The sequence below is a fragment of the Pavona decussata genome, unplaced genomic scaffold (genome assembly GCF_977016875.1).
Source record: "Pavona decussata unplaced genomic scaffold, jaPavDecu1.1 SCAFFOLD_233, whole genome shotgun sequence".
NCBI lineage: Eukaryota > Metazoa > Cnidaria > Anthozoa > Scleractinia > Agariciidae > Pavona > Pavona decussata.
The window spans coordinates 3687714-3715000 of record NW_028145638.1 but is presented as its reverse complement, the minus strand read 5'-3'; the positions used below and the strand labels follow the sequence as shown (position 1 = coordinate 3715000).

At 38.5% G+C, this 27287-nt stretch overlaps 2 protein-coding genes and 1 long non-coding RNA gene across 4 annotated transcripts in view; 1 reads left to right on the top strand and 2 right to left on the bottom strand.

The window, feature by feature from the left end:
• The window catches only part of LOC146458454 (DNA ligase 1-like), a 16701-nt gene extending 3120 nt beyond the window's left edge, over positions 1–13581 (bottom strand). Inside the window, exons 1-22 of one of the 2 annotated variants that reach the window (XM_085090763.1) lie at positions 13457–13581; positions 13242–13322; positions 12135–12469; positions 11606–11664; positions 10290–10893; positions 9412–9508; positions 8920–9036; positions 8298–8354; positions 7680–7776; positions 7495–7570; positions 7043–7107; positions 6053–6154; positions 4916–4992; positions 4738–4829; positions 3938–4037; positions 3331–3416; positions 2638–2753; positions 2128–2223; positions 1404–1514; positions 1125–1196; positions 831–899; positions 163–238 (exon numbers count right to left, since the gene is read on the bottom strand). In XM_085090763.1, coding sequence (XP_084946889.1) covers positions 163–238; positions 831–899; positions 1125–1196; positions 1404–1514; positions 2128–2223; positions 2638–2753; positions 3331–3416; positions 3938–4037; positions 4738–4829; positions 4916–4992; positions 6053–6154; positions 7043–7107; positions 7495–7570; positions 7680–7776; positions 8298–8354; positions 8920–9036; positions 9412–9508; positions 10290–10893; positions 11606–11664; positions 12135–12469; positions 13242–13322; positions 13457–13476 — 2605 coding nt within the window. In that variant the 5' untranslated portion in view covers positions 13477–13581. The remainder of the gene's footprint in view (positions 1–162; positions 239–830; positions 900–1124; positions 1197–1403; positions 1515–2127; positions 2224–2637; positions 2754–3330; positions 3417–3937; positions 4038–4737; positions 4830–4915; positions 4993–6052; positions 6155–7042; positions 7108–7494; positions 7571–7679; positions 7777–8297; positions 8355–8919; positions 9037–9411; positions 9509–10289; positions 10894–11605; positions 11665–12134; positions 12470–13241; positions 13323–13456) is intronic. The other variant, XM_085090764.1, reaches the window with a different exon arrangement.
• Positions 1–27287, bottom strand: part of LOC146458451 (uncharacterized) — a 62539-nt gene that overhangs the window by 9306 nt on the left and 25946 nt on the right. The gene's annotated exons all lie outside the window — the stretch shown is intronic.
• LOC146458453 (ras-related C3 botulinum toxin substrate 1) lies at positions 14877–23497 on the top strand. The gene is made up of 6 exons (XM_085090563.1): positions 14877–15115; positions 15464–15535; positions 15736–15806; positions 17921–17967; positions 19620–19682; positions 23144–23497. Exons 1-6 carry the CDS (start codon positions 15081–15083, stop codon positions 23435–23437), a joined length of 582 nt encoding a protein of 193 aa, XP_084946689.1. The 5' UTR covers positions 14877–15080; the 3' UTR covers positions 23438–23497.

Below are 27287 nucleotides of genomic sequence, written 5' to 3'. Positions count from 1 at the left end.
GCTATTCAAAAGCTGAGCAAAAACAGAAATTCGACCATTTTAATTATTCTTTTTTCAGATATTCCTGTTTTTCTTCGAACCCTTGCAGATTATACAGTGTATTTTCGGAATATCATGATGTCTTAAAAACAGTCGTTAAATGACGCAAGATACCCTGCTTACCCTTGATGGAATCATCTAAAAATTCCGCAATGTCATCAGTGTTTATAGAATCAGAACTCTGAGCAAACATGAATTCCTGTCGGAAGGAAAGCAAACATTACATCACCAAAAAGAAAAGAACCGTAAAAATAAGGGGCAACCAACCTATACTAAAGTTTAATAGATAATAATAAATAATAAATAATATTCTTAACTATCCTCTCCCCTTGAGGGCCTTTTCAGGGATAATGAAACAAACTGCTCAGAAACAAACATTCAAATACAACATGACATCGTTAAGAAACTCAACTGGCAGGAGGCAGACCAGCTGGCTATTTACAAGCGCGGCCGAAGAGTTGAACTCAGGGCTACTGAGAAACAACTCCAGCTAACGGTCAGAGCGGGACTTGAACCCGGGACCTCGGAACTACAAGTCCGACGCCTTAACCACTCGGCCACGCTGCCTACCTATCGTTTTTACTCCAGCCAATCACAAACCATTCAAATAATACAATGAACCATCAGAATTCAAAGCAAATTTCTAAAACCCGCGTTAAGCTAAGCGCGGGAAAACGAATGTGAAAACACAGAAACACACCACACTGAATTGGTTTTAGTTTGCCTACTAGTTAGCTGAGAAACACGAGTATCGTTTAACCAAAGGAATAAACAATCAAGCTTTCACGTACCCCTTCTACTTCTTTGAATGAAGATCGTAGCGCCTCTCGACGAACAACGAAAGGCTCCTTTATGTAAGACTGCAAAAAAAAAAAAAAAAAAAAAAAAAATGAATGTACGTCTTGATTTCTCGTAGAAATAAGCACAGGGTTAATTATTAAGCAAAAGACGCCAAAAACAAACAAACAAACAAACAACAACAAATACATACGAAAATCGTCTTCCACGCGTAAACTTAATTAGTCGCGCGTTAAAGGCGGTTTTCAAAGAAAAGACACACTCTAGTCGCCAACAACTTTACTTACCTTTCCATTGAGATACAGCAGATCAAATGCATAGACACAAACTTGAACTTTTATCTCCGAGGCATCAGCATCCTAAGAAAACATAATCAAAGAATTATTTATTCTATTTTGACTAAAGTCAAGTGTGTTTGTTTAAGACTCTCAAGATTCTTTTTAACTTAGAAGCACTATCTCTGGTTCTCCAAGTCACCCAACAAACTTCTGGTAATCACACCAGATCTTAGAATCTCCTCGTCTCCATTGTCAAATAAGTTTATCTGAATATAAGCCACACGTTACCTTTCTTTTTCTTGTGCTGAGAATCTGGAAGGGTAAAATCTGTTTCTTTTCTCGATCCCATGCCACGGCTTCAGTATCAATAATACAGGACTTGACACCATCACCCAAAACCTGAGAATAAAAACACAAATACCCTGATATACTCAATCTCATACATGCGAACAACCTACGCATTATTACAGTGGGGTAACATTATCTTTACGAATGTTTGGTTTTATCAACAGTTGGTATGGAAATTTGGCCACCTGTAAAGAGATGCGATGGCTGACGTTCGAGCGTTAGCCCTTCATCAGATTCGCTCTGACAAAGGGTTATTATGCTCAAAACGTCAGTAATCGAATCTCTTTACAGGTGGCCAAATTTCCATATCAACTGTTGATAAAACGTTAAGCAAACACTCATTTCCACTCCCCACCGACGCAGCACCACAGTTTGTAAACTAGCCCCCTTCTTTAGGCTTGCTTAATCTTGATCTTTCCGTTTTGTCGAAGGCAGCGTTCTTCAAACGGTGAAACCGCTAGCTGGAAGTAATAAGGGCACGGCCCGCGATGGGGCGTTGCTTTGTGCCTCGTGGCTTTGCGCCATTTACGATCCGAGATTAACGATCTTTGAACAAAAGTAAGGCAACTGTATGTGACTTGGAAGTCTGACAAGCCAAGAATAACGAAGAAGATGCATGATAAAAAAAGAACGCAAAACGTTTAGACGGCTGGGTGATACTCACCTTTGGCATCCTAGCTATAATGTCTGGATACTTGGATGTGTTGTTTTCTTGGTTTCTGCTGTAAATATGAATTTCTCCATTGTCCAGCACATGGATCTAAAAACAACACCACTCGGTTATTTCTGCTCAAAAGACTTTTGGACAAGCATGCACTCTTCCCGCTTAGCTCAGGTGGTAGAGCACCAGACTGCTTAGCAAGAAGTCGCAGAACACTCAGGGTCTTAAAATAACCGAGGAGAAGATGTTGCCTTTGCTTTGACATCTCCAAATGGTTAGATCTTCACGTGCCTTGGATGACCATGTAGAAATGGTGGTCGCGTCTCCAGTTTGGGGACCTAACAAATCCTGGCTGTGACCACCCTCAGAGTGCCAGCATGTAGTCGGCTTGGCGTGTTTCACCAATAGGCTTGAGAAAATGAGACCACAACTCTGCTAGAAGTCACTAGGATTTGCTGAGCACTGGGAAAACAAAAAGAAAGGTACAAGATAGACACAGACAAAGCTTCTTACCTGCGCGCGTTCTCCATCATACTTGTATTCACAGGTGAAGGCTGCATCTTCAAATCGCTTGAACACTTCTTCCACACCCTTAGAAGGATGAGCCAACATTGGCTTCAATGGAATGCCTTTGAAAAAAACAAACACTTTACGGTAACATCATCACATCAGAAAGTGATTAGAAAACAGATTTACGGCATTGTGATATTTGTATTTTTCAGTAAAAATCCGAGTTCTCCCAACAGAAGTGGAACAAGACAACCACAATCAACATCTTGAGGAGTACTTTTGCGGGGAAGGGAGAGGTGACAATCCCTAATAAGAATCATTCTAACAATAATTAATTTGAAATTTGTATAGCTCACAATTCCATGACGAGATGATCAAACGCGCTTCACAGTGATGGGGACACTCGCCAGATGAAATTGGAACTTGGAAATGTTGGTTTTTGAGAAGAAGGGGAAACTGGAGAAAAACCTCTCGAAGCAAAGACGAGAACCAACAACAAACTCAACCCACATATGATGCCGAGTCCGGGAATCGAACCTGGGCCACATTGGTGAGAGGCGATTGCTTTCACAACTGTGCCAAAAGAACAGATGATTGGGTGACTTGAGTGTATGATTGAACATTGTGACGTGGTTGCTTGTTTTTAACTAATGTAAAACATAGCTATGTGTAAAATCTGTGACATTTTAGCCTTACCTGGTGTGAGATGACAGTATTTTGGAAGCACTTCCAACCCATGTTCCAGAATAGATGGAATCAGTTTATTATAATTGGGCATTTCACTGTAAAAGTGAATAAAATAACAAAAAAATCACAGTGAACTAATTGGGGACACTTTTGTTGTACAGTGCACTCTAAGATCAGAAACAACACTAGTCTAACTCATTTCAGTGCAAAGGTCAAAATATGAATACTCTTATTCCATTGCTGTATACTTCTTTCAATTCTAGTTTTGAGAATTTGGTGGTACATCAAGAGCAGTACCTGCAGGGTGATAGTTTTCTTGATTCTCTTCAGTTGACTGGTTAAAATAGTATTGGTAATGTAGGGAAAAATTACATTCTGATCACTATTCCTTTAATCGATGATTTTCTTTTTCCAATCACCCAATTGCTTGACGATTTACTGCAAAATTGTACCGAGAAATCAAATTTTAATAACCAGAATTTGGTGCCACATCAAGGCCATATCATTTGATGTAATTGATTATCAATTTTTTAATGTCCTTGCTACCTTTTTGGTTTGCAATGTATTTGTATTGTAAAGAGAAATTGTATGCTCTCCATCACAGAATCAAACTTACCAGTAACAAGTCTTGACTATCAAAGCAGCTTCATCTTGCTTCTTCTTCAACTCATCACCAGAAAAATTCTTGGCATTGTCAATTATTGGAGGAGGAAACTCTATTAAAAAAGGGGGGATTATAACAATTTATTAAAGAGTGGACCAGAAAAGGTACAAAGTAACTATTTGGGTGTTTATCCTTGTTGCTCAAAAGTTGCTCGATTTTTGCACGTGACCTTCCATTACTATTTTAAAAAGCACTGCAGCCCTATTTTTGATGCTGGTTTTTAAGCTCTGTTTTATGGTAGGTGTTTTTGAGAAAAACACCTGGGGTGAGTTGCATAAAATTTAACGTCCGGCATAACTGCTAACGCAAGACCTTCAGCCCAGTCACATTCAGTATTTCAAAGTCTGACAATATCATTGACACCTGCCATTAAGTTTTATGCAACTCGTCGTCCCTGATGCCTAGCCAAAAATCAAATCCCCTCACTTTTCACTGACATTAAGGCAGAATTTAGAAATTCCCTGACGTGATGCAAACTTCCCCTGGCCAACTTTTCCCTGGCCTAGGAACAAACCTGGCTTTTTCCCTACTCATCCCTCACTGTGGCAACCTGTTAACCATTTAAACCACCATTACTTCAAAAATCAGGTATGTTAGGAAGATGAATGAAATCCCAAAGATAAAATATTTAATGTCTTGATGTTTATACAAATTCTCAGCACCAAAAGAAATGTATGGAGCACAAATTATGATGAAAATATGTTTTGATTTTGGGGCTTAAAGGCTTTTAAAATTAACTAAAGCTTTGTTACCTTTGCTTGGAGGAGTAAGGAAGGCTGCATGTCCCAGTGCCGTAAGGACTGACTGTTCAGCAAGGCCAATCCTTAACTTGCCACCAAGGGATCTTAACGGAAAAGAATCAAATATTTGACAGTTAATATTTTAAATGACAAGTTTTTGTTTTTCACACCAACTCTTTCAACAGCTCACCTGATCAAGAATCTTGCTTCTGCATCACGACAAGCCACAAACATTCCTTTTATCTTCTCTGTCTTTCTTGTCATGGACTGTAACCAAAAATAGAGATATAAATAATAGACACATTAATAAACAAAATTTAATAACAGTAAATTACTTTAATACTTCTCAGTTCTTGAGTGGGTGGAATTCTGTAAATCATGCAAGTGATTGGTTCCGGCAGGGGGTGGAATTTTTCGACCTTGGCCGTGAACCTGGGCAGAGTTGTTGAGTGAATTGTTGCAAAACCTGAGCCTAATTGTTTTCCTGCCGCCTCTGGCCGTACTTAAGACTGCGGGCACAGCTTTTTCCAATACGGACCTCACAGACAATGAATGACATATATAATATATCTTAGTGCTGAAATCCTGACTTCATCGCTATCCAATGACAACAGGTACCCTTTGTGGCAGATATTCTTTGTAGTAGGAATGACTGTAAGAGAGGTTCCAGGAAAAAGGGGCCACCCACTCAGATATAACACTTAATCAAGTGTCATCTTTAATTGAATTACATCACTGAGAGCTGAAAATGCTGGATTAAGGACGGTGCCTATTAATACCGAAGTATTTTTGTGCGGTTTATTACTTTGCTGGAAAAGCAGATCTTTGCAACGCCTATTGGAATCCAAAAAGAAAATTGGGTGTAACCACGCATTTTTCAGAGAAAATATTATTAAACATTAGTATCTCTAAAAACCGCCAAAATATAAAGCAATGTATGGGATTTTTTCCTAAATTGAAGCCTAATTATCTCTGAAAAATGCATGGTTACCCCCAAATTTCTTTTGAGATACCAAAACCATTTGGTACGTTCTGCTTTCTCCGTATAGTTTTAAACTGCGCAAAAATATTCCTGTATTAGTAGGCACCACCTATAGGAAACCCGAGTATCTCGCGATGCGCAGAACGTATGCGCAGTAACAATAGTAGGCACCGTCCTTAAATGAATGAAACCAGAAACCACTTTCAATACAAGCCACAAAATGTAAAAGGCAAGAATTGCTCAGCCTGAAAGTCCATTACATGACAAAAAATTGTAAGGTTTTGCTAACATAAAAGGATTATCATGAACGTCACAATAATTATTTCGAGAAGGGTTTATACTCACACTGTGTCCTGTCAGCATTGCAATGTCCTTCAGTTTGGTGAACACACTTTCAGCAGTTAGCTTGGGTGGAGCAAACATGGTGCGCTGTTTGCCTCGGCAAGACTGACAGGAAATAAAATTAACACAGAAATTATTATAGAAAGTCAGAAACAAGCAGTACCTGTTGCTATTTGAAGAAAGTTGGAATTTACTCCAGGGTTACTGTACATAGTACAAAAAACTGATTAAAATTAACGTCAATTTTGAAGATAACAATGGAAAACATAAAATTTGAAATTAGCTTCCCAGGCATCTGTTTGAGATTAACCAACCTCTGGAGATCTGAAGTAGGGAGAATTTTTCTTTAGCATCAGCCCCCCATCATCCAACCCTCATCCCCCCTCAAAATGATCCATCCCCTCCCCCACTAAAACAACATCTCCCCTTCTTGAAAAATCAAAAGATTTGGTGAAAGATGCACAGGAATGTACCATAACATGAACACCAGATTTTCTTTGGATTGGGGGAAAATTCAGTGTAAAAGTCTCAGCTTATTGAATAGAAAAGATCCAAAGTTGCTACTGTCAGGGTGATTTAACTCTGTACAGGAAACCAGGAGATATAGCATAATTATACATGTACGTCAAATTTTAAAAAGTCAACCTTCAGGCCTAGGCGAGCCACACCACTGGAGCTTACCCTGTTACAGTGGCATGAAGCAGTTATGAGTATTACTAATGTCACCCTGGATGGGATGCTTGTCCATCTTGACAGGTTTACCACATACCCCCAACATTTTTTCCCCGCTGGTACACATTTATACAGTTTCATACAGAAAGACAATGTTTCAAAGTAAGTTACTGGTCTGAGGGTACAACCAGAAAGTACTGAGTGAAAACCTCACCTCAAAACCACAGACTCTCCGATTGTCCAACTAAAAGTCTGACACAATAACCACTATATTACTGCATTTTTCATAAACAATTTGAGAATAGTGTTTAAAACACGTACCTCAGCAACTATTCCTAAATCTCCTTTTTCACCAACATCAGACTTGATCTGCTGTAGGCTTCTCCCTAACATGTGAGGCAAAATTGTTGAGATGTCACAGTGCAACATTTGAGATGGAAAAAAGAATTACTGCAGAATTAACAGGTATTCCACTGGGCCTTCGACACAGAGAGTTGTAAGTTTCATGCACTCCATAAGTACTCATTATCCATTGTTATTCTGTTTTCATTGTCGTTGCTTTCAGTTGTCATCATCACAAACACTCACACTTCGAAGACTGTTGAATGTATACCGCCGTAAATTCACCTCTAAATAATTATTGGCATCCAAACCACTTCTACACATGTAATGTACCCGTCGAATATTAAATCACATTGAGTATTATGTACGAGTAGAACAACTATGGTTTTATTTGGCCCAAACAGGGACTGACATGAAACAAAACAAAATACCTGTTGACTCTGCAACTGCTTTCATCAGAATGTTGTCTCCAATACCAAGTTCAATTCCTTCATACGCAGGAGCCAACTGTGATAAAGAGAAGAACATTAATTATACTTTCAATTTGACTCAACTGACATTCATATTAGCCCTTTGTACCTCGTTCTTAAGCTCAAAAATGAAAAGAATATTTTACCTTATTGAGGCAGAGGTAAACACAGGGCAGTAAATCATATGGTGAGAGAACAATCACTGAACGGAAAAAGTTGCTAAGGATGGAAGTAATCTTCAGCCTAGCAACAAAAAGGAAGTAAACATTAATTATGTAAATACAGGTTATACAATTTTAGGATATTGGTGTAGGGGGGGGGGGGGGGGGGCCGGGTACTCTGTGATTTAAGGGTGGAGATGTGCCACTGGGACTCTGAAACCCTTACCCTATACCAGGTGAATTGTTCAGCTGCATTTTGCCACCCTACTGTGAGTTAGACTTCAAAAGTCCCTTCCCTATGCTAGACTTTCTATTTTTCCCCATTTACAGCAGCACATACCTGTGTGGCATATATATGGGTGTACCCCCCTCCCCTCCAGGTATGATTTATTTAAATGACTAAATAATGTAATGACACCAAAGCTAAATTTTCTCAATGATACCCTATTCTAGGCCAAAACTCTCTGATTTCTATACTCTATCCTGGCCCCATCCACAGCGGCACATACCTATGTAGCATATATACGGGTTTACCCCCTCCCCTCCACCTCGCAGGTATGATTTATTGAAATTACTAAATAATGTAATGAAACCACTGCTTACCTTGCAGAGGTGTCTTCTATGATCTGAAACGTTTTGGCCACAGCTAAGTAGGGTACCCTAACAGAAATGAAAAGGCAGACTGGTTAGCATCAGAGGACTAAAAACTCATTGAGATAATTATCATACCATATAAATAACTTTAACCCGTATGATGAGGTACTGTAGTACTTTCTAAAGTACTAAGAAGATACACCCATCCTTTTTATTTCAAGAAGATCTCAAGAAACTGAGAATTTCTCCCTGTAAGCAAATATTGGACATGTTGTGGTTTAAATTGATTTGCTTTGTTTTGACATTTTTCAAACCATTTTTTGGTTTTATTTTCCTTTGTTCTGGATTATGGCAATAGATCTGATACAAAGAAAAATAAAAAGAAATAAACTTGTTGGAAAATTTTAAAACCCAAAACAAATTTTAGCCACAAACGTTACATAAGGTGATAGTTGTATAATACTTCTCAATATATCACAATAAAAACTACATCTCAGTGTAATACTATGGAGATCTTAATAAGGGGGTTGTTTAGGCCAAGAAACCTTTGAGTTTGTGATATAATTGACCCTTCCATTATTAATTCAATTACAGTGTAATCAGTTGATCTGATTGTTAACTAGTAACTCACTTCTCTCCATATTTCCAACAAGCATTTCTGATGGGATGGTAGCAATTCTTGTCTGGAGAATACTCTGTGGGCTTAACAGGGCCATCACTCTCTTCACTGGAAGTTTTGTCTGCAGAGCTATGAAGAAATGAAAATGCATTTTTTTATAATGCTTTAATGCTTTAATGTGCTACTCACTAACTTAACTCATTGCAATTTTAGGTTCACTTAATATATTTCACTTTTTGACATCACAATTCAAGAAAAAAAATTATGAACGTCTGAACATTTAGCCAAAGATTATTATTATTATTATTATTATTATTATTATTATTAGTTTATTTATTTATTTACTTGGTTAAAACCATTTGTATCACCAAGACAGTTAATATAAACTGTTGATTTCCATGCTATTTAATATGCACAGTCTCTGATCTTGAGCTGAAGTAGATACAACTCTTAAGCTGTTGTGAATTCTAACTACAGTACCATTATTTGTGGCCCCTTTCTCACCTTTTGTTCTTTAATGGATCAGCCTGTTTGTCTTGTTTACTCTTTTCCACAGGTTTTTCATCCTTCTTAATATCTGCTTTTTTCGACCTCTTAGGAGCTATATAAGTATACAGCAATATTAAACATTAAAAATATAACTACATGTGTCAAAGCAACGAAACACCACAAGTGCAATCACCCTTCCATACTAACCATGCAGAACACGTCAATCAACTTATTTTCTTTCTTTGGAGGGAGACAGTCCTTGACATTTGGTGGGTGGCAGGTGGGGAGTGTAATCCACAAAATCCTTATTTCCCTTTTATAGTGTTTTCTATTTTATTATTACCTCAAACCTACCTCTGAAAACTTCCCCCTTTTCAAAATCGATACCAGGTCACGGAACAACAACCTTTCATTCCCATGCTCACTCTCCTCCACTTCCAACACCCATTTTAATTTATCATATACATGTACACCTGAGATGGCAGGCGTCTACCAGTCTGGTGTCAGTCAGTGCTTTACCCTTGAAATAGTATAGAGAAGTACTTAGGCCTAAATAATATCATTTGTTGCTTAATCCTGAATGTTGTAGATGAGTGTAAAATGCTGGGGTGACCTGCACCGTTTGCAGTGTGTCACATTGTTGGTTGAGAAAACAAAAGATCAAACAACAAAACAATGTTCCTAGACACAAAAACAATGGAGCTGTAGGTTATCGGGCTCCAGTGAAATAAAGCTTAGAACAGGTGCAGGCATTCTGACAATGCTACATTCTGCAAAATACCCCTACCCCACTTGTGAGGGAACGAGGGCAGGGGGAGAGGTGTTACTTCTAAGCCGTAGAATTCCAGAGCTCAAATTTTGTTACACCACTATCCAACCCAGAATCTACTTACAGAAGAAGTCGCTGAATGCTGCTTTAGTCTTCTTTTCACCTCTGTCATCTTGGCGACTGCCCTCAACTTGTTTTTCATCCGTCTCTTTCTTTATTCCTGATTCTTTTTCCTTGGTACTGTTTTTCTCTTTCTTTGTATCATCTTTTGTGCTGTTCTGTTTGTCATCTTCTTCAGCACTTTTTTCACCTTCTTTCTGAGTTTTTCCCTCTTTTAATTTCTTGCCTTTCTTCTTGTTCTTGTCAACAGCTGTGTCAACCTCACTGCTGCTTCCTGATGTCTCTTCTTTGACAACAGCTTGTTCCTTTTCCTTCATTTCCTTGGAGTTTCTTGGATCTTGTTTGCTATCTTTTTTAGCACTTTTCTTTGTTTTCTTCTGTTCTTTGCACTTACTTTTATTTTCAAATTCAGATCCTTTCATTGTTTGATCATCTGTTTGTTCTTCAGGTTCCAGGCCCTTGTTTCTAGATCTGTTCCCTTCATCAGGAGAGTGTGGTGTGGTTTCCTTCTCTGTTTCCTTTACTTTGCTTTGCAGTTCATCAACCTCACCAGAACAATCACTTTTATTTTGATTGCAGGATGGTTCAGATTTCACTCTCTTAACACCCTAGACAAAAAATATCAGTTACAAATTTGCAAACCAATATCAAATTTACGGCAATTGCATTGAGTAAAACTGTGCCATGCATAATCGTGCTACAGTGAGCATGATTGTGGAGAACTCTTACTGTTGCGGAGTAATATTCCACCTCATCATCTAAGGTCAGTGCGATTTTAGCAAAGACTGTGGATTGCAGAGGATAAATTTCTAAATTACTTGTTGGGCTGCTTGCCAAAATCTCAAAGAGATAAATCTTATATAGGATGTTGTGATTTAGGCAAAAAAAAAGTTTAATTGTTGCCAAGATAGCCAATATTTCAGAGAGAAAAAAGTTTCAGCTTAAGCTTATATAATGAAAATAGAAGAAGGATCCTCGCAGTTAGTAGGCAACTTAAGCAGTTGTGAAAAGAAAGCCTGAAAATTTTTTTTAAAATTTTTTTTCAGGCTTTCTTTTCGCAACTGCTTAAGTTGCCTACTAACTGCGAGGATCCTTCTTCTATTTTCATCTTTCATCCGCAGTTCATAATATATGTTTCATATATTCACATCCATTTAAGCTTATAATAACGGTAAGGACTTTAATTAAGATTTGGTGTACAGATGGGATCCTAATTGTCCTTGTTAGTAATTTTACTCCTCAAGTGCTCAACCTTACCCATCACAAAACTGACACTAATAATAATAATAATAATAATAATAATAATAATAATAATAATACCTTATCTTCTTCTGCAGATTCTTGCTCACTTGGGGCCTTCCTCTTTCCAGGTTTGCGAGCTGTGAATAAACACATATTACAATCTTGATAAAATAAGTGTTTATCAGAGGTGATGAATGCATCAAAGAGACATGGATAATATGTTTTTATAGCAGATAAAACTTTTGAATGCAGATTGAGGACTATACAAATTACTGTTTTGTTGATTGATGTCTTGTGAACACTGCGTAGCTATTTCGCTCTTGCCACGGCAAACCCAATATATTCAATTGAACAAGCCTCGGTCATTTGGGAGTTTGCAGGTTCCTGGTATTTCATAATATAAATAAATAATTTTCCAAAAATTATGTTTTTGTCAGAAACTACATTTATTGAGATGTCCACTGATACACAGTTTGGCAAAGTTTTCTTGAATCTTCAGGAAGTATCCTTCCAGCACTTAAATTTACCCTGCAGAGTTAATTCTTTGATTCTCAGTTAACTTACATGATAGTGTAACACCAAGATTGCCGTAGCTTAATGAACATACCTGTTTTTCGTTTTGGAACAAGAGTTGTTTCATTTTGAGGAGATGTAACCTCTATAAGTCTTCCTTTCTCCTTCTCATCCTCAACTTCACCATTCTTTGATACATTGGAATGCTTTTGTTCCTCAGTACCTTGTTTCTTCTCCTCTATGTGCCCATTTTGCTGCAATGATGAAGACTTTTCTTTAACTGTAGCATTGTTTTCTTCATCACTACTATCATCAAGTATCCGCCGGGCTTTCTGCTGGCGAGCCTTTTTGACAGGTGGAGAATCGCATTCACTAGATTGCAGCTTTGACTTCAGTGGCGTTTTCTCCTTCATTTCCACATCTTTGCTGCTAAGGTTGAACAACGTTAAAGAAACATGTGACTTAAGGAATAGAGTCTAAGATAGAGTGCTGTAGAGGAACTGAAATTATATATAGTTCGTTGTGTTAAGGTGCCAAAAATGTTAATAGTCAAGTAAGTTGTTTGTAAGTAAAGATGGAATGAAACTCGGCTTAACCTTGGCTAGTATAAATCTATCAGTGTTATTGTCTTGTAAATAACACTGAGTAGCTATTTCACCCTTGTCACAGCATTCAATACCCAACAAATTCAATCAAACAGGTCTCCGTTGTTTGGGAGTTTATAGATTCCTGGTATTTCATCTCTCCCTCAAGTAACCTTAGGTTATACAGGTGCGGAAATTCACCTAAGGTTACACAGATTAAAAAGTTAATATTTCAAGCTCTAGCTCTTATAAGGACCAGCACTCAAAATGTCATTTTTTTTAACCCTCATCAGTGGCCCATTTACCTAATTAATTTGATAAGACATAAACCTCATAGATACTTAAGCGTTTCTATTCCAACGTACAGTATTCCATTAAAACAGAAATCACCAGTCCATTTGCACAAAACTTCCCTTTCTTTTGCTCACAGTGCCTCTAAGTAGTAGGGTTCTTCTGCATCTGCGAGTCCAATCACGCCAATGAGATTTCATTTTTGGACCATAATATGGCATGGTGATCTCCAGAACCCCCCCCCCCCCCCCCCCTCCATGAACTGTAAAACCCCACGCCATGTTGGAAATCATCAAAATTCTCGATTAGATCCTATCTTAACATACCTGACCAATTCCTGGTTATTTTCTTCATCGCTTTTTGCTTTTGTTTTGTCCTTTGGTTTGGTAGTCGGAGAAAAGAAGGCACTGCAAAGAAATTCGGATCGAGCGCGGGAACAACAACACAAATTCGGCCATATTTCACTGTACAAATGATAAGAAATACGATTTCACGCGTCGTCAAAACTACTCAATGAGACAAACAGTGTTTTAACACTTACGTTATTCCCCTTTGAGCCATTACTGCTGTTTTTAAGCAAAGCTTTTTCAAATTAGTCAAATTACAAGATAAATTTGCAGAACGTACACATCTTCCCGCCACTTCTAATTTAACAGGAAAAGAGGAGTCCTGGGTACAGCCGGCTGTTGAATGTCACGCAACGTGACGGGTTATGGGAGTAGTGTTGCGTGACGACACCAGTCTCTCTCTCTGTTAAAAATTGGTGGCGAAGGGTAGCTTATCTATGCGGAAATTACCGTAAAAATATACTTTGTGGTATTGTTCTTAGAATCCAAGAAAATTCTTTAATTTTTTTTGTTTTGTTTTCACTATTTATGGTGATAGAAGTAGCTAGAAGTAGTTTTCGTTTCATTTTTGTCGATTATTTTTGACATTTACCAGGAGCCGGCTCCTGCATTTACAAAGAGGTATTTTCACCCACATACACGCTCCATTAGATACGTTGCATGTTGCCGTTATGTACCACAGTGTAAAAATGATAATGGATGCAGAGAGAATTAAAACTTTTAAAAGTTATACAAAAAACATTTCAAACAGTAAACGGACATAACAAATGTTTCTATTCGTAACATACCGGTATAAATGGAAAACTTTTAGGAACTTCCAACTTTCACTTTAGCCCAGCCTGACTACGGGATTGAAGTGTAGTGATAATGATAGATTGAAGTGCTGTGATAGAAATCAATCGGCCCTCTAAGGCTTTTATGGAGCCTTAATGCATAAAAAACAGGTAACAAGCAAATCAGAGCAAAATTAACTCCTTAACTAACTCAGAGCATCCTTGCTTTGTCGATCAGTATATTTAGAAAGCGTTGCTGAATGCTACTCCGATAAATCAAATGTTTACAGATTGACTTGCCAGAATTGTTGGTCTTGAGTTCTTATTAAGTAACAGGAACAGTATAAGTAACTAGCCATTTAAGGCCTGCTACGGGGGCCTGCTATAAGCAAAAGAACTTGGATGATTTTGTATTATTATATTCGGTTGTACATGTACACTTAAAGTGTAAATAATCTGAATTTTTTAATTTTTATTAGCAGCGTATTGATGTGCTTCTTACCATTCATCTGCATTTCTGTAAACTTTCAAATTTGTTTCAAAGGTCTACAACAGCCTACGTACATTTTTAAGGACCTTTTTCGAATAAATTTTAGATTGTTGTATATAGGAAAGTACGTCAAAAGAAAACTACAGCTTATGTGCTAGTAAACATGAAAATATTGACATTCGGACGTTTATGGGAGCCTTTTTTCTGCGAATTGCTTTTATATGCAGAGTGCTGCTATTTTCCGTTTCAGCACGATTGCAGTGTGGATCGGGACGGAGGGCTTGCCTCATCTCCCCCTATAAATACTCTATTTTTGGCCACTTCGCTGGGGGTCCTATATATACGGAGGGTGTGGCGAGGCGAGGTTCTCAGCTATAAGAAAGCTCAAGCGGGCGGGCACCTCGATTACTTCGAGCTTTGGAACTTCCGTTTGGATCTCGGAGAAGTGTTGGTTTAGTGAGAAAGATTTAAGCTAAGTCGCTTTTGTCCTGGTCAAGGAACACTTGTTCGATTGCAAGGGATTTGTGTTGAATTTGAAAGGAGCTCGAGGCCACAATGCAGGCTATCAAATGCGTGGTTGTTGGAGACGGGTAATATAAACGCGTTCCGTTTTGATTCTTGAATGGCCTTCGGGATTTCGCTCTTGGTATTTCCTTCAAGCTTTGTATGATATTTCGTCGTTTTGAGAACTTCAGACACCTTGAGCTGTGAAGCTTAAGCGTCTGAACTTCTCTAATGGCGCTGTTTTGGTGTCCAATGCCACCATAAGCTAAATTTAACCAGCTACCGGCGTTGCCGTGCGATCTTTTAGTTCAAGCATCAGCAGAACGCGTCCCCGCTTGTTTGAAGAGCTAATTCTTGGAAGGTTCGATTTGTAAGATCATTTGAGTCATTATGAAGTTAACATTCTGTATTGTTTGTGCTTTGCCTCCTCGTAGTGCCGTCGGTAAAACTTGCTTGTTGATCAGCTATACTACAAATGCCTTTCCGGGGGAGTATATTCCTACGGTGTAAGTATCAGCAAAAACTTGTTGCCTGTTCACATAACACATATTTTGCCCCGCTGTATGTTTTGCGTTCACAAATAAGTCAAATGCTATACTTGTATTTCTAGACGTACCATGAATCAGTTGTTTGTAATTTTGTCGTCAGCGACAACGTTTGAAGCCGGACTAATCAAAATTTCTCTCTCTCTCTCTGTACTATCAAGATTCGATAACTATTCTGCAAATGTGATGGTTGACGGAAAGCCGATAAACCTGGGATTATGGGACACGGCAGGTACACGCTAAACACATTTTAATATTATTTTTCCTTTACCGTGATTTTCGAATCACACGAAGAGTCTTAACGAATTCTTAAGGTGTTGTTTAACAAATCGATAATGCAATAAATGTTACTTTCAATACACACAACATTTTAAAATGTTCAGGGGTTTTTGCCCACCTTGGGGGGCCACAGGTCAACATTTTCCCTAAGAGATTTCGTCATGATTCCTTAACAATAAAAGTGGTGTGATGTTTTGGGCTAATTATTCTTTGTGCTGAGGAATTTGTGCATTTAGTTAAGTGACACATTTGCAGCATTTATATAAATTTTACAATTTCAATAATTAGGTATGCAAATATATATTCGATATGAAAAAAGAAATTGATGGCCCTCTTTGGTTATAGTTCCAGTTTTAGTTTGTTGGCCATCTGAACTTCAAACAATCCATGTTTTATTTTAATACAGTCAACTCTTGTTATAGCGGACACCCTTGGGACGTCGTTTAGTGTCCGTAATAGCGAGAGTCCGTAACAGCGGGGTGTGAGGATCAACAGAGGTGGCAGCCTGGGGCTTGAGCTGAGTTCCAGTTATTTATGAGTTAATTCGTGGCGACCCAAAATATCTTGTAAGACTTGACAAGCTTATCAACAGTAGTGAATCTGCTAAGCAGTTGTTGAGAATGGAGGATGAGAGTTTGGTCTCTCCTAAAGAATTCGGAAGGAAAGGTGCAAGAGTGAAAAAGCAGAGTCTGCTGTACAGCCTCAAATGAATTCATGCTAAAATAAACATTCCAGAAGCCTTTTGAAGTGTGTTTTGACAAATGACGAACATCAGACTGCGATTTATGTTACATGCAAAGTTCATGGTGTCCCCTTTATCGAGAGTCAAAACAATAAAATTGTTATGTTTGTACCATAGAAGTGTCCGTAATTCCATAATAGCGGGAGTCAGTTTCAGTCAAACCCCTATAGCTTTCACCGGGGATCTGGATTTTGTTCGTAATAGCGAGTGTCCATAATAGCGGGGTGTCCGCAAGGCAAGAGTTGACTGTATATAAGCACATTTCAAGTCTTCTTGAGTAGTTTGGGACATAGCTAAAAAAAAGCTACTGCCAATTAAGCTTTGATGTAACTCAGACTGTCATCCTGCCAGCACACCATGCATATGGTACGGTGTTACCCTGTTAATATGACCATCTTCATGCTGTGAGAATGTGGTTGTAATACAGGGGTGGTCGGAGTAACCAGGTTGTAAAACTAAGGAAATGACTGCAATTTCAATTCGTTCTGGGGACGAAAAGTGGTTGTTTTTACAAGGTGGTCGTAAGACGGCATTCCATTATATGTATATGTATTTATGCTAGACCTGGTAGAACCCTTGTTTAGTTAATCTCACTGTTGTCCAGGACAAGAAAGTTGTCAAATTTCTTTGTAATAAGGCCAACACTTTTCGTCAGCCATCGGGAGTTCTGAAAAAGCTACATCCATGTTGGAATTTCATTTTATCCATCGTTGTAATATACAATGCACAGTTTTCAAAAAGTTTTAAAGCAGATGGTAAAAGCTGTAAGTCACCAGCTTATGCAGGTCACTTCACTTTCAAAGAAGGTGGCAAGTTCAGATGTCAAATGAGCTTGATGAAAATAGTGAATTTTGGCAGTCATTGTAACCACATCTGATTGATAAACTTACTCTAACAAGGTTATGGTTTCTGGAAATCTAAAAAGTCATGGTTTTCTAATTATTTTTTGTTTCCTGGGTGCACTTTTGTGCATATTTCACCCGAAATGTCACAATAGGCAAATGGCAGATTGATCATGTTTAGATATTAGAAGACCCTTTATTCGCGCTTGCTATTTTCATTTTCTCTATAAAATTGAGCAGTTTTGTGACACTTATCATAAACACAATTCTAAATCAGAAACGACAGGAAATGATATAAATTAATTTTGCGTCAAAGAATTGGGGGCAAGGCAATTTTTTTTGGGGGGGGAGGGGAGGGGTAGGTGGAACTCTCCAAGGATTTCAGGCAGTTCCATAGAACAGTTTCATCTGTAATGACAGAGCTCTAAGGTAAACAAATATTGAAAAGTCACCACTCACTTTGGAAATTGTTGTTTTTTACAGGCCAAGAGGACTATGATCGACTACGACCTCTCTCGTATCCACAAACGGTAAGTCATGTTCTCTTCTTGTCATAAAGATTTTGAGCTAGGAACAGCTATGTGTAAATTTCCCAGAAATCAAAGAAAGGGCTCTCTTTAAAGTGTTGCCATAAATGACAAAATTTTAGTCTGGGTTTCATAGTCCAACGCTTCTTCTGATTGGTGTTACTGCTGATTCAGACACACTTCAAAATGGCTTGAAAGTCATTCATTTCAAGCACGTTGGTCTTCAGAAATAATCAGATTGTCCCAGGCAATTGATCTTCAATTATAATCAGATAAATCTGGTGATTCAGCAGTTCTACAATGCAAAGCAGTTGGCTAAATTCCAAAGCATTCCCATACTTTTGGACTTGCTCCACACTAGAGTTAAATAAATGTGGATTACATTGTTTTCCTTTTTTCACCCCTCAAAAGACAATGCATTCTACGTTACTAAATTTAAGTTTAGGGCTTTTATTTGAATCTTTCTTGATAATAAATCTTTATTTTTTGTGACAATCAATAATGCATCAAGTATAATAAATTGATTAAATATCGTATCACTGAGATTTTCCTATCAGTGTTTGATCTTAAAATGAACATCGGCATAGCACTCCACACCGACTCCGAGACTACTCCACCGTTCCCTGCATTACTTTGTAGGGTGACATGGTGGTACCACCAAATGCTTTGTTTGCTTGTGCTTTTATTACGTGGGATGCCTGTGCAGCCCACGTTATAAAATGGGGGCCGTTTGTATCCACAAATGCGCATCTTTCAATTATTAACTTGTTTTAGATGTATCAAATTCAGTTTTCTCCTAGAGGAGATCTTTTTGTCTCCTATTGTCCTTATTGTCTTTAACAAAAACGGTCCAATCAGAATGCAATATCTTAGTGTAGGTCAGGAGGGATCGGAGGGGAGTTAATTACTATTGTGATTATTCAGGTCCTAGTGGTCTCTCGGTGGAACTGAAAAGGCTTGACTTTAGTGGCGTGGCCATATTCATTATTGTTTTAATGTTTTAGATTCCAATGTGTCGTTTTCAAAAAGAAAATTAACCCTTTTGAAGCGGTAAATCGAAAGAATAACTTCTAAGAAGCACTCGACAGTAAAAACGGTGGAAATCGGAGAGTTCAAGGCAAAGGAATCATGCTTCTGTTTGACAGTTGTAGAACCATCCAGAATATACGGGGGAACGGTCATTAAGCTAAAACACAGATCGCATCACTTTGTCGAATTGATGCTTAAACGCAACTGAAAATCTACTTTACAAAAAGATGAAAGGCTTGATTGTCCATTTGTACTAAAAGTTTTCATTTAGGAAAGATTTTTGCCTGTTTTCTTTCTGTTTTTTTTTTTTTTTTTTGGTGAAACGAAAACAATTTGTAATCTTACACTTTTATTTACATAACCAGAAACGTGAGTCAGGCCACGTTATTGTAACAGAAATTCCGGTACAACGATAAGACGCATAACACAAGGGAAACAACATAACGCTATCTTTGTGACTCAAAATATTCCATTAGCTAGGGTAGTCTGCGAAGCATACAATTATAAGAATCAAGGGGCATCACACGTAAATGCCAGTATAGGCATCTTGTTTATTATTGAAATGGTATTGCGTAAATCTGTAGTATAATTTGTAATATAATATTTTTGTTTTGTTCCTATGTCAGGATGTCTTTCTAATATGCTTCTCCGTAATAAGTCCCGCTTCATATGAAAATGTTCGAGCGAAGGTAAGATGAAATTGCTAAATAATTATTCATATTGTTGTTTTACCTGTTTTAGGGAAATTTTATTACATAGGGCCCACCTCTTAAAGGTGGTGGTATGAAAAGCTTGAAATTACTTGGATTGCTTGAGTTAAAAGTTGGAAATGGTCTACGTTTTGAAGTCATTCCTTAATACATACATGTTTGCAAACCTTTTGGTGTGTGTAGCAGATCTCCAGACAATTTTGCAAAAATTGTGTCTAATAAAAATAGGTTTCAGCAGGGCTGTTTTGAATTTTTGAAGTGGGTGGGGAAGTAAAAAGTAGCTGGGAATTCTTTTCCCTTAGTGGTGTAAATGCTTTGTTCTTCTATCAGAATAGTTTCCATTCATAATAGCCAGGGAAAACCCCCAGTTCTTGGTCCTGATTGACAGCTCTGTACTTGGAAAGATATGTGTAATATCGAGCAAGAAAAATTATTTTCAGTGTTACTTAGTTCCCAGTCTGTAGATCGAATCTTATGGTGTATTAGTAACCATTTAAGTGAAAGCTTCTGAGCTCCAGAGGCCTCAGCTTTCACAGGACACGGTTTCTACCCCTGTTGCAAATTTCCAACATAGAGGGGCAGAGAACTATTTTGTCAGGCCTCTCTCCTGTTGACCAAGCTGGCTTGGTTAAAGGTGCCAGGAACAAAGCTTCCCAAACTAAAGGTCCTGTTGGGATAGATGTAGCGGACACATGAAAGCAGAGCACCAGAAGTGGTTTCTACTTTTTCAGTCATATTTACCCTTTCCAGCCCAAGGGAGTCACAGACTGGGCACTCCCCTTCCTGCCCAAGGCAAATTGACCTCACTTGAACACAAATTACATCACTGCACATTTTATTAAATATCTGAAAATTTAGCCACCTAGAGAAAAAACATTAGGGAAAAACATTGCTCTGAAGAAAATGATCTTTCGAATGGTATAAAAATTTTAATTATACAGGTATATGCTGTTGAACTATACAGCATCCAACTTGAACAAAATAAAAAATCTTGAAAAGGTCTCCATGTTGTCTTGATTTCAGCAGTCACAGAAGTAAAAACAGAGTTTGTTTCATCAATAATGTTTTTACAGCTATTAAGGAAGACAAATAAGGCCAAAATACATCATGAATTATATGAATTTTGACGATTCTACACGGTATACATTCACTAAAGTAATAAAAAAAGGCCTTTTTTTTACAGTGAAATTTCAAATTTGGCGCCATTCGTTCACACAAGATCCTCTGCGGCATGATTGCGAAAGCACTCAAAATAAATGGGTTTGCTGCACAGTTCACAAGCCATTCTGCACCACGTAGTTTTCTGTCGCTTTAAACAATGTTTGCATCGTCCTTTGCTGTACGGTACAGGCCAGTGCCCTCCCTCAATTCGCCCTGAACTAACTGATAATCTTCTCGCAGAAAAATCGCCGATCAAATCACGAACCAACTCAAGCCGAAAAGCGAGCTGAGTTCTGTTCCGGTGATTCCTCGATGCTTTCTCCAAAATGTGGGCATTGACAATAGAAGTATCCATGAGAAACTAAAGAAGACAGTGCCAACATTTTTTAGATTTTCTGCCCGACATGAGATATCCTTGAAGTTGATTGCTAAGGTCAACGGCACCCATGTTGTTGTTGTAAGACTTCACAACGGGAACGCTTGGAACTTCAACAATGGTTCCATCGCGCTGCCTCCTATTTACGCGATCGTCGCCAACAGGGTTTGATTGCGTGCTTAGGAAGTAAACAGGCTTCTTATCCTTCCACACAGTAACAACTAAATTGCCTTTGCGACGAAATACAGACTCTCCTTGTCGAAGCCGTTTCACTTGTTGCGTTGTCAGAGCGATGTCCCTTGGTATGCCTTGTCGATTTGAACGCACAGTTCCACAAAGGTAAATTTGGTCGCGAAGCAGATTTTCTGCTAAGGAAATTGAAGAAAAAAAATTGTCCACAAAGACATGGTGATTTTTGCCAACAAAACGCCTTGTTAAATTGTGCACGACACGACAAGCAAGACCTTGTTCGGGATTTGCATCACGTTCCTTCCCAGTGTAAACAGTCATGTCACAAACATAACCGTTCGAAGAATCGGCGCACTCCCAAACTTTAATGCCTCTTTTTACTGGCTTTTGCGGCATGTGCTGTTTCATCCCAAGCCTTCCTTTAAATGGAATCATTGCCTCGTCAATGGCCAAGTTTTTTTGAGGCCTGTACTCGCTTCTTATCAAAGAAACAACGGAGTCAAGAACGGGCCGCACTTTGAATAGTTTGTCGTGGTTTGCGTCCCCACGTGGCAATTCTCTACTCTTGTCGTTGAGGTGAAGATATTGGGAAATCTTTGCAAACCTGTTCCGTGGAAATATCTTCTGGATTTCTGGAACGCCAAGAAGCGGATTTCTTGACCAGTACGAGTGAATTTCTGGAAGCTGTTTGATTCCAAACAGAATGTTCACTCCGAAGAATGCTCGGATTTCAATGGCGTTCATTTCATACCACGTTAAATCCGCTGTAGTTGCAATCAACTGTCGAGCATAGCAGTTGGTTTTCTCGGCAATTCGGTCGAAGTTTTCATCTTTAAAGAACAGGTTAAAGAAATCAAGGGCAGAAAATCTGGTAGCATCCGTTACTGGCCCAGTATTTTCCATAAAGGCATTCACTCGTACAGGACCGCGATTTGTGTTCCACTGCTCCACTTCTCCTTCCTCGGTTTCTGAGTCGGTTTCATCAAATTCTGAGAGGTCTTCGGTGTTTACACTTGAAACAGATATATCTGACTCACTATCCGAGATATTTCTGTTTGATTCGTTTTCTTGACCAAAGCCTAAGAACTCTTTTTCTTCACTATCCGATTCGAATAGAGCCGCCATTCGAAAAATAACTTCCTGATTTTCGATTGTCCGTATCATGAAAACTTTGTATGAACCCTACCCCTGAAAGTCGCTTCAACTGAAGGTAGAGTTGTATTCCTATTGGCTGAAATACAATAGAGGCTCCATACAATAAGAAAAAAGCTTTTTTTATTGGTTTAAAAGTAGTGACTCATGGCGTGCCATATGGCACTCTTGGGAATTTGAGAAGTGGTACAGAGGAGTGCCATATGGCACTCTTGGGCTGGAAAGGGTTAAATGAAATGAGGAATCTTGTCTTGAGTTTTATTGGGAGTGAAAGGACTGCTTCTTCTTAACCATTAAATCCCCAGGGTCAACATGTATAATCTCCTCACCTGATCTCTTTATTTCTTATAACACTAGGCAGGAGAAATTGTTGAAATAGCCAATACATTTTATCTTGGGTGATGATTTCTTTTAATGTTGTGACCTGTATATTTGTTGAAGTTTTGATAATTATAAGGAGAATTTAGATGCCAGTCGCTAATGGGGCTTAGATTACATTTCATCCTTACTGTAGCCATATGACATAATCATTAATACTGATATAAATTTACTTCTTATTTAGTGGTACCCTGAAGTTAGCCACCATTGTCCAAGTACACCAATCATCTTAGTTGGTACCAAACTCGATTTACGGGACGACAAGGAAACACTTGAGAAACTAAAAGAGAAGAAGGTGTTGCCTGTATTGTACACTGATGGCCTGAAGATGGCCAAAGAGATTGGTGCACAGAAATACCTTGAATGTTCAGCTCTCACACAAAAAGGACTGAAAACAGTTTTTGACGAAGCAATCCGAGCTGTTCTGTGCCCTCAGATTAAACCCAAGAAGAAGAAAGGGATTTGTCTGTTATTATAAATTTGAGATTACCAAGGTGGAGATTTTTTGGTTGATGTCTAAGTGCTTTATAAATTTGTTCCCCCAAAAATGTTAGGCTCTTTTCCTCTTGCTGAGTGCATACATGAGATTATTAGATCTAGTGCTTATGGGTGTTAGTACATCACTGGGTTGGTGAGCATGTGTGTACATAGTTGTTTTTGCTATTTTAGTATTTGTAAGCAATGCAGTGGACATTTAAGTTTTTGAGAACTCTGAATTAATGCCATTTCTTTGTGCTGTTTACCTGAGCCAAGCTCAGATAGGCAGGAGAAATCTTTCAAAGTAATTTAGCTGATGTTTTTGTGATGTACTTGCATTTTCACTTCAAGGAATTTTTTGTCTTGTTTACCTTTCGTTAATCGAATGTGAAATATGTTTTAGCTAGAAGTGTATCTAGGCAACCTGTTGACACCCATTTTTTGAAAAAAAAAATTCCATGAACATTCACCAAATTTCATTAACAATTTAATGGGAGACATGCCTCTTGGATGCTCAATTTCGAATTTCTGGTAAAAAGCCAGACACGAATCAAGCCAACTTCTTTTCCTTTTTGTGAAAGGAAATGTTATTCACCCGTGTACACCAACCTTGAATTATTGTCTCTTGTTTACATCATCCTTGTTTCAATGTACTTAAATCATAAACAGTACAGTGGAATCCAGCTATGTTGCAGCAATAGTTTGAAATACCATGAAGTAGATTGCCAATTTACACTCAGGAAAAGGGTGAACCGATCTTGGTTAATGATGGAGCCAGCTCAGGATAGCAAGGGTCCTCTGTACTGTTTTGGCATTTTGTAGACATTAATGGAAGAGATTTTAGAATAATTATTAAAAATTAATTTTGTATTATGTGAGTGTAGTGAAGTGCAGTGCAATGGTGTTGTTAGAATGCTGCCCGCAATAGATTGATATGCACATGCAGAATGCAAGAGAATGTGGCTGGATCCCATGAACGCTTCAATGCAAGCAGTGCTTGCACAACTCGATCAAGTACTCGTGTCATATCACAATGAACTGAAAGCTTCAATTCTATAATGCACTGTTCCACATCTCTCTTCAATGATTTTTGTTTCAGGTTTCAATGAAATCTTATTTTGGAAGGCTTGCAAATTCTTGCTGAAAAAGGTCTGCACCACTGAAAAGGCTTTGTAAATTGAAATCTATTTTTGTTTTCACAAGAAGGAACAATTGTGGGTACCTGTTACATTGCATTTGAAAACTTCAAGATATATTGGGTTTTGCTTAAGTAGAACAATTACTTGAAATAGTCATCAGGCTTTCTTAAAACATATTTGGATCAAAGATGGTTTCTGATTCATGCTCCAAGGCACTAACAAATAAATTCTTATCCAATTTTCAAATTTGCTTCCTTGTATATAGAAAATGTGTGATTGTAAACTGAAGGGTTGACTCTGCAGTTGTTTAGATAATATTAGTAATTATTAACCTGTTTGTTATGTCTGTTTAATACACAGCTACAGTTCATTTTTAGTTCAATTTTTCTTTCAATCTGTAACCATCGAACTCTTGTGAAATCTATGGTATATTTCTAAAATATTGTCTTCAAGATTTTGGCCTTAATTATGTAATAAAAAGATCAAGAGATCGCAGTTTTGTTTTAAGACATTTTGGTGGGCAACAACAGTTTTCTTCAGCATATAGCCACAGTCGATGATGGGCCCTTTGCAGCTAATGGTCACCCGCCATGCTGGAGAGCAAGCTATGTACTGGGACATCCAATACAAAGAACATTCAAGTTTGACTGGATGAAGTTGCTTTGTTTTGGATATCTCATTCTCAAACTCATTAATAATTCAAAAGCCAAAGGCAAAGGAAATCATGCAGCGTGACATGTTTGGATATCTGATGAAAAACTCCTCGTTTTTGCATCCTTAATTTCTCCTTCAAAATCAGTTTGTTTGAGAAGTTATATCAAACACTTGTCACAGTGTTTCATCACAATATCAAAAACCTTGAAGTTCGTCAAAAATACTCCTTTACGCGTCGTATTTTCAACTCTCTTCTCGCTGTTTGATATGTGATGAAACACTGTGTCTCGTGTTTGATATATTACTTACACAACTTGCTCTTCAGCATGATGGATGCTATACCATTTGACCTTAAGCTGAAAAGGGCACATTCAAAATCGAAGTGGCTATCCTTTGGCTGTCTCTATCTTATGACCATCCTCGGAGATCCAGGGGCACACCAACCGTTTTCAAGCGCGTTCTTGAAAACTTTTTGTTGTGCCATTGTGCCCACCCCTAACTGATTGCCCCTGGTTCTCTGAGGATGTCCAATGCAATGGCTAAACTGTACAGGAGAATCTTTGCTGGCATTATTGTATACACTTTACCTCATTACCATATATCGAACTATAAGCTATGAACAAGTGTACACAATAAAACTTGAGGACCATGTCACACTTGATTACTCAGGGTGAAAATCGGTGTGATATGTTGAATATTCTCAGAGAAATCAGCTTTCAAAAACTGAAATTTATAAAGAAATTATGTATGGTAAGAGTTGATACCCACATACATTCTTTGTAAAATCTTGATTCTTTGAAAGTTTTCTTAAATTTTCAGACACTTCTTAAGTTTGCAAGCTCTTCCAATTTGTTGAGCGCATTCTATTTGTAGCTAGTTTTGTCATTTACACCAATGTATACTAATGAAGCTAAACATGTAATCAAAGATCCGCCTATTAGCCAATTACACCCATCTAGAGGATAGTATTTTGTGCACGGTGATTGGCTAATCAAAGTTCCAATCATTGAATTTGCTGTTCACCTCCCGTGGTGCTGGGTTTTCTGGGTGGTGGAGGGAGGAGTTGTGGGGGGGGGGGGGGGAGATTTACTCTTCGGAAGTTTTGAGAGGGGTGTGCATCTCGGTTCTCCTAACGCAGACCCTATTTCAGACAAAAGTATGTAATATTCCGGTACCTTTTTCCATGACACATACCAATTTTCCGACCTGGTTTCTAGTTAGAATCCAAACCCGTTTTCAGACCATAATGGTAAAATCTAAAGCCTATTTCAGAACAAAATGGCTCCAAAACCCATAGCTGCACATGCCTATATAACTTATATGGGGGGATTATCCCCCTCCCCCCTGGGTGGGTTTACTTACGCAAGTTTTTTCGCTAATTTGTCAAATAAAGTGAGAAAATTGGGGCTGGCTATCCACTGGTATAATACAAACCGAAACAAATTTATTCACCTCATAACATCGTTAGGTCGTTCCCAGGGCTTTTCCCAATTTTTTTGGAAAGGGGAAAGCCCTGGGAATGAGGTTGTTCACCTCAGTGTTGGCGGATAGTGCTGGATATTCACAGACAGCAAGTGCACATGCCACTTCAATTGGGCAGGGTTGCAAAAAGGGGAGGGGGTCGTTTGGAGCCCTGCAATTCGTGCCATGGAGCCTGGAGCCCAATGGAACCCGGACAAAAATGTTAATTGTGGCTAAATGGACACCTATAAAAAACTGGAGCCCAAGACCCGTTTGGAACGTCTCTTGGTTTTACCTCTCCAGACGGGTCCGGTTCTATGGCACGGGCACCGGTGTGAACATAGTCTCAGTTGATCGTTCGCAGCCGTTATTAGGGTCGCCTCCCAAATGACGGCTGCGAAGGAGACTAGTCTGAACATTGTTTTTATTGTTTATGCGCATCGAGCAAAAGCTGAGGCACGGGCGCTATCTGAAGGGGTAATCGGCCACCGGTCCTTGGCACGGGCACTAGTCTAAACATGATTTTGTTAGTTCCGCGTTTTACCGCATACACTCCGCTAGGAAATGATTGCCCCCAGTTCTAGGGCACATGGTCTG